The sequence below is a fragment of the Hippocampus comes genome, unplaced genomic scaffold, assembly GCF_001891065.2.
Source record: "Hippocampus comes isolate QL1 unplaced genomic scaffold, H_comes_QL1_v1.1 scaffold174, whole genome shotgun sequence".
Classification (NCBI taxonomy): Eukaryota; Metazoa; Chordata; class Actinopteri; order Syngnathiformes; family Syngnathidae; genus Hippocampus; species Hippocampus comes.
In genome coordinates, this window is record NW_017805983.1 from 9630305 (window position 1) to 9638105 (window position 7801).

Below are 7801 nucleotides of genomic sequence, written 5' to 3' on the forward strand. Positions count from 1 at the left end.
TCTCTCTCTCTCTCTCTCTCTCTCTCTCTCTCTCTCTCTCTCTCTCTCTCTCTCTCTCTCTCTCGAACACATGGACATCCAAACTCCACCCCAGTGGAATTTCTCCCAAACCGTCTGGGACATTTTGTTTGCCATCACATGAGCCATTCAGGCCCCTCCCACACAGAAAGCTGTGATGAGTTCATCAAGTCGACGTCGCACCCTTTGAACGTCTTTTATGACACCGCATTGCTTTTTATCTGCGTAAACACACAACATTGTGCAACATGTGCGCACAAGTCATTATGGTCTACAGCCTTAATGAAAAACATCCATCCATTCATTTTCTATACGGTTTATCCTCTCCGGGGTCACCGGTGAGATAACTTTGGGCCATAGGCGGACTACAGCCTGGACTGGTCGACAGTCAGTCACAGGGCACATGCAGAGACGGACAAAACCATATTCACTCTGTTGCTGAGCGGGAACTGAACCCGCGCTGCCTGCATCGAGTTTAGGCATATGTACCCAGACACCATCAGTGACTAATGAAAAACATTTAAACACCAAAACCAAAAAAGCGCAGCACAAATGCAGCTCTCAGAGGAAATGGAAGTCTAAGCAATAACAAATGCCGTTGCTGGAGTTTTTATATCACAGTAATTCACTTTTCAAAGGATTACTGTCGCTCTTGTGGGCATGGTTCAGTTCCCAAAGATAAGACAGACCTTCCCGAAGCGATTTAAGATGTTGGCGTTTCATTTTAAATCATTGAAAATGTTCCTGTTTGCAGCTGCGCAAAAGAACAACATTTTGTTTCGCATTTTGTTCACTCACTGTACTGAACATAAACTGAACTTCAAATCCAGGCGCGTGCCGAGCCGTGATTATTGCTGCGCAGTTTCAGCTCGAGAGATTCTACATGTGTGCGGTCTCGCTGTTAATCTGGCGAGCGGTAAAAACAAATTTGACACCTCTAGTGAGTGAAAAGGTGCTGCCAAACACAAAAAGATAACATGGGCAATGTTATGAATATGGCATGATAACTAGCAAGTTACACTGAACGCATCTGCAGTTAGGTCAATGGTGACATTTTCACCTCAGATATGCCATTCGGATCGCCTCAAAGTGTTGTTGATTTTTCAGCAGTTGTTAAGTTTTACTTTGCTATTTATTTCAATTGAGTTATTCATGTTACAGGCCCCACTAATGGTGGAAAAAAGTTTGGAAATGACTGATCTGGGTCTCATTTTTTTTCCTCCATCACAAAACGCTGCCATTTGAACTGGGTAGACTTTTTATAGCCACTGTATATCATTTAATGTGTTTTAGAACACGAATCCAGACAAAGTAAATCATGCCTGGACTTGTTCATCCAAGCTGAACAAGGTGTGAACTTGTACATTCAGCCTTCAGTGCGGTTTATCGGATGACTTACCCTGAAACATCAAGGGAACTGTGAAATTTGTGTTCTTCATAGAAAACCTCAAATCATTTGGATTCTGGAGTTGGATGCTTTCGCGTCAGGACCGCAGATCCCCTGACACTTGGTGTTGTGATGTGGTTTCCTGTAAGAACTTGCGGTTTTGCAACTCAGCTTCTTCGAGGTCGTTCGTGATCCGACGCCACAAGATTGGATGTGAAACTTGTCCTAAGTGGTTCTTAAGATCATTTGACAAGATTGTGCGGCTGAGACGCGGTGATCTCAGTATCAGCACCTGCGGATCATCTCCAAGACGCAAAAGAAACATTTGTTTGTTGGTTTAACAAATCTGAGATTTAGCTTACCCAGTATTTAGAATTTGTTGGCTTGCTATTCAACTAAATTCCCAAACGTACTTGAGCCAAACATCTTAAAATGATAATGTGTGTAATTCTATAAGATTAATTGTCCATATTTTTAACCTTCGTCTTATTTTTCTTATTAAAACGTTTAGAAGTCTGATAACCAGATCAATTTGCTGGCTCATCTGTGATCCATAAGAGCTAGCATATGTAGCTAAAAATGTGGCTTCAATTGAGCAAAATTTCACCGGAATTAAGATGACTGACAACCTCAGCTTTTTGTTGAGGTCGTATAATTCAGTTCAGAACAAACATTTTCAGGAAATGTAACATCAAATTTAAGAAGGAAATAGAAGAAGAAAAGTGACTATTAACAGGAAGTTGCACAAAGTCGCATTTCGAGCGATATAGCTCAATAAAGCGCCACATATCAAAGTTTTTATTATGTTGGCGTTCACGATTACGCATGTTCAGTTTAGCGTCGGAAGCAAGCACGTTAAGATGTATAACTTTTGCTTGGAGAGTTAAGTTTTGTGACAATGAGCATGACCTTGAAACGGTCCGTTTTGGCGCATGATTAGATTAGCGGGACTTGAGTAAGACTTGACTCAATATCCATTTATTTTTAGACCAGCGTTCCGGAACAAATAATGCAATTGAATGATATATCTAATCAAATGTATTGAAAATTGAAGACATCATGATTTAGATTTGATCGTGTTTGGTTTCTGGTCACCTTTGCCTCAAGAAATGAAAGATAATACTTGATTGACATTGATGATAAGAATTTTGAGACCGAAATGAGACTGCTGTGTTTATTACGTGTTTATTTTGTCAAATTCCATCATAAAATAGTACAGAAGCATGTACAGACCACCCAAAATATTCCAAAAAGAAAACAATAGACAAACAAAAGAACTACGTCTACAAAATGTCCCTGCCAAACAGATTGTGAATGAGTGGGAAAAATCCTTCTCAGAATTTATTTATGCCGCTTGAGAAAATGTCCTTTGTATCAATCCTCAAATGTTATGTGTCCTTTTTGTCCCGCCACCCCAACCTCACTGCACATAATTATAACCAAAAGCCTCAGAGTTATTGCATGACTCCAAAGAAATGCCCCTCTGATGTTCTTTGTGTGTCACAGCTAATTAAAGTGGGAACAAAATGCTGGCGAAGAAGAACAAGAAGGACTTTTTCAGAATGTTGCTTCTCCAAGTGAACTTCAACCCTCCGAGGACACACTTGGAAAGATGAATTCGGCCACAAAGGAACCGTGTGGTAAATATTGTACGACGTACTTGATATTATTCTACTGTGTCATGACGAAAAATGTATTGTGTGTGGCTTTAATGTACAACAGATGTAGGGAAAGATCACATTCAAGATCTCGCTCGCAACAAAACTACATGTTGTATAAACATCTACATAAAAAAAAAAAAACGGGCTGGGGTGGGGGTTGGTTTGTCATTTTTCCCAGCACAGACAAAACCACAAATTCCCGTTATACTCTGCAGTAAAACGGCTAATCTGGCTGTAAGGAGAACCTTTTCTTGGATTGATCGAAGTTGATCTTGTAATAGATTCGCCGGGTCATTCTCAATTAGTCACATTCATAATGCAAAAACGTTACACAAAGATGCCTTCCGAGGAAGAGCGGGAGATGTTCATATTGATCAAATTGCTTGTTAGCTAAACTTGGCATAAAGTTAGCATTAAATGATGAGAATTCTGCTACAAATCAGTTGAGAGTCAATGCGCCTTGGAGCGACATTTTTGACAGGAAAATGATTCATTTTAAATGTGTAGATCATACACTTCAGCAAATTAGCATTTGCGGTGCTGTCCCGAGCATCACAAATCCATACCAAAACTGAGGCAATGGACTTCTGACTAAATAAATTAATCATTTTTCAACATGAAGCCCATTTGATGTTGTTTGCCTTGGATGTGTAGTTATTCACATTTTCATCTTGAAAATGAAATGTTGAGAATATCCTGTACTTTCCATTAAAATGCACTGATCATGTGTGGAGATAAGAATTTTTTTTTTTTAATCATCACAGCTTAGAGACGTAGCTCGACCAAGGTAAATAAAGCAAATAAATCCTCAACTCTTTATATAAAATAAAACTTAAAAAAAAAAAGAAGACAGCCCTTTTAAAAGTAAGGACGTTTTGATTTCAAATTCTATACAGCAAACATATTAAACCCAGTGCAAAGAGAACATTTCATACTTCAATTTCCCCTTCACAGAATCGCGCATCAACTCGATTTAAAGTATTATGCACCATTAACGTCGACATCAAATCGGGCATTCCAAATGTCGCATGTGCTAGCAAAACAACCATTAAAAATGGAGAGATTTAGACGTCACATTTTCCTCTTTGTATGATATGATGTGAAGCCAGACAGCGAAAGAAATGTGGCTCATGCTGGAATATAATTTTGCATGCGCGCCATACTGATTTTACATTATGGATTAGCATGAGAAACGAGTGCCAATGTTAACAGTGTGGTTTACAGGCCATGAACAAAACATGGCAATAATCACCGGCCTTGTATCATCTGTACTTCCATGTTTTTATTGTACTGCTTTCACATTGTGGCCAATTCTGGCTTGTACTCAAAAAAAAAAAAAAAAGGAAAAAAACTAATCCCAGAGCTGATTGTGATCGTGGAATTTGAACGTTTCCATGATCTACGCATCGGGGCCTGAAGCTCCATCTTTTTTTGTTGCATACAGCTAAACAAGAGACATGTTTGAGACGTCTACTGATTAAAAGGAAAGACTTCCTAATCCGCACAAGGGTCACATTTGCCAAAAGACATGTTGGCACCAAGTGAGGAAATAAGAAATATATCACAAGTCTCACTCAGGAACAAACCTAAAGCCATCTTGTAAAACATCTGAATAGCTTGTGGGAGACCTCAGTGATCCACCCCGGCTTTGTGGCCGAGGCTTTCCCGGAAACACGCGCATGGAGGTCGGATCGAGTTCTCCCATGAGCCGGCTTTTCTCGTGAGCTTGGCCTTCATGCGGCCATTAAATCAGCACCTTCAATTCATCTCAACCTCATCAAGACCGCAAGGTATTTGACTTTGACCTTGAAATGTGTCTTCCAGTTTGATGGTGAAGTCTTCCAGTTAGTTAGTGGTACACTCCAGTGTGACATTGTCACCGCTGAAACCACCGCACCTGAATTATGAATGTATAAACGCGTCCATCTTTTAGATTGTCAAAGTTTAGGTGTTGTAATCCCTTATTCAAAGAGATCAAAAATGAGATTGACTCACAAGTGCTAATGTTGTGACATATTGGGCCACTCTGTTGTTAACTCGAAACACAGCTAGCACATTGTAGCCAAGGAATGCATTCCATTTTTAAGTATTTACTGCTGAGTGACTTCTTTACCAGTATTTGGTTTTAACCGGCACATTTTTTTTCTTCTCCATGTTCCTTTGTGTTTTAATTGGGATCACGTGGGTGTAAGCAAGACAAAGAGTTGAGCCAACGTCGAAGCGTAACACGTCCCATCAAATGAATCCAAACCACACTCAGGTCCATCCACACATTTAAGTGTTAGCCAGTGATACATGCACTGTAATAAACGGCACTGCTAGCATCAGAAAGAGCAGATATAAGAGGGCTGACTCCTTCTTCGCTACCGCCATCTCTGTCAGCGCTGCTAACGCCACCGCTACCGCGCCAGACCAGAACTTTGGACCCAACCCCGCCTTGTCCAAAGGCCTCCTCTCGGTTTCTTGCCGTATTTACGTACTGGTCCAATTCATGCCTGTCCACCTCTGACCAGAATTCAGCCGAAGAAGACGGCCCCAGATGAGCAGCTGAGTCCGAATTGGATGGGTCTGCTATATGCACAGGAGGGAGGAAAGATGAGCAGGAATTGGGGGAGGGCTCAGGAGGAGGCGAAAGCTGGCCCAAGTGAGTCGGGGGGAAATTGGAGGCTGCGCTGCCATACATTTGGCCGTAGTAGCTGAGAGGAAGGGAGCCTTGGTGCGGCTTAACTGTCTCATGGAGGCTGATTGAGGACTGGGGATAGGACAAGGAGTCATGGGAAGGTGGTGGGCATTTCATGGGACTCCTCAAGGTGATATGGCGGCCTGATGTTTGCGCTGGGTTCATCCGAGAACCGCTTGAAGGAACCGGGCTCATGCTCGAAGCCATGTTTGATTCGACCGAGGCCATTCTGGGATTCCGACTTGCACTCACCCCCACATTCATTCCTGGACTCCGGCTCTGTGCGGGCGTACCATGCATAGGGTTGTGGTGGTTGCCATAGTGATGGCTGTAATGCGGATTATGGTGGTGAGGATGGTGGTAGCTGTTCCAGCCTCCCATCCCTGCGTCCTCCTGTGCATGCTGGGGGAAGAAGACTGATTCAGTTGCACCGTTTTCCAGAACATCCAGAGGGGACATCTCCGGGGTGGGCAGGCCGTAGCTCTCCAGCTCTTGGTGCCCCGGTGCCTGGAGGTCCCTGAAGTGCCCCAGAGAGGGCAGCAGGTGGTGGGAGTGGTGATGGTGGTGGTGAGGCACATGTCCGTACGGAGAGGTTCCAGAGCCACTTTCTCCAGGGACAATGCTCGGACCCATGCTATGGCTCTGAGCCAAGCTGTGAAGCAAGAGCCCCGGTTCGACGCGCTTGAGTTTCTTTGTGGTCTTCTTGCGGCGAGGCCGATACTTGTAGTTTGGGTGATCCTGGAGGTGCTGAAGGCGGAGACGCTCTGCTTCCTCGACAAAAGGACGCTTTTCCGTAGAACTCAATGCCTTCCATGACTGGCCTGATGGACATGGAGAGTAGAGAGTTAAAATTTGTTGTATGATTGACATGCTGAATGACAAGCTTTAGGTTAGGGTGAAAGACCAGAACACGAGTTAAAGGTTTGGGGTAAGAGGGTGGTTGGCTTTTGGAAAAATTCACGCCGGCAAAAAGAAATGTGAAGCTGAGAAAAAATAAGCACAGTGGATCTCAGTGGGAAGTGTGGATTGAACTGTGATCTCCTTGGCAAAATCAGCTGTTTTGTTGACCCTCTCATCCGCTCTCTTGCCATCAAGCTATCTGTCATCCGATTTCCTCCTTGACAAGCTCACAAAAATACCCAAAGACCTGCTTTGAGCCTCACAAAGTAACCACACCACAACCACCAAGTGTCGGCTTGAACGCTACACGTAACATCAAAGTCCACATATCGTGTAGACGGGCTAATCAACCTTTATCTAACTTACTGCATGATGGGGTAATGAACTCATTTTTTATTTGAAGACTGATAACAAATACTGTGGGATTATGTGATAATTCTGCTGAATCAGTCTAACTTTTTCGACTTAACTATAAATTGAAGCAATTCAATTTACAAAGTACAATATAGTAAAGCAATTGAAGCAAACATACACATTCCAATTGAAAAGTGAAAAATCTATATCAGTGTAAATTATCTTTGAAGATGAAAATAGGAAAGAAAATAACATTTTGTGCTGACATCTTTAAACTTTATTTTGGAGTTGTATGAAAAAGTTGTCATTCTATGTGTCTCAAATAAAGAGACACCTACACAGTATGTATCGTTTCAAGTTCTGTATGAGGCCAACAAGGATTCTTTCATTTAAATGTCAGCATTGAATGAGTTCGTTGAATGCCTTGCATCATCTCACAAAGGTGACACCCAGCAGTGCACCATATTTCATTTGCCGTCCCAACGCCAGCGGAGCTCCAGTTTGGAGCGGTTTTGCGGTCACTTTGGATCAAGCCTTTGACTAAACTCTTGACATTTATGACATAATGACCACATGGACACTGCACAAAGTTAATTGATGCTCTGCTGCGACATTTTAGGCTCTTTGCAAGATAGAGAACCTACACAAAAATCTTTATAATGACAGATGATTATTACATATTGTATTCTATCCATCTATATCTATATCTATCGATCTAGATATATTATTGATTATATAAATATTGTGTCATTTAAACCCATTTATATTATACAGATATATATGTATGTGTGTGTGTGTATA

The 7801-nt window shown here is 42.0% G+C and overlaps 1 protein-coding gene and 1 long non-coding RNA gene across 2 annotated transcripts in view; both read right to left on the reverse strand.

Moving 5' to 3' along the window:
- The window catches only part of LOC109528264 (uncharacterized), a 21909-nt gene extending 21352 nt beyond the window's left edge, over positions 1-557 (reverse strand). Inside the window, exon 1 of the long non-coding RNA XR_002170667.1 lies at positions 547-557. This is a non-coding gene — a long non-coding RNA (uncharacterized LOC109528264). The remainder of the gene's footprint in view (positions 1-546) is intronic.
- A 2017-nt stretch (positions 558-2574) lies between these two features.
- sox18 (SRY-box transcription factor 18) overlaps positions 2575-7801 on the reverse strand; it is a 7516-nt gene continuing 2289 nt past the window's right edge. The window contains exon 2 of the mRNA XM_019891632.1: positions 2575-6567. Coding sequence (XP_019747191.1) covers positions 5348-6567 — 1220 coding nt within the window. The 3' untranslated portion in view covers positions 2575-5347. The remainder of the gene's footprint in view (positions 6568-7801) is intronic.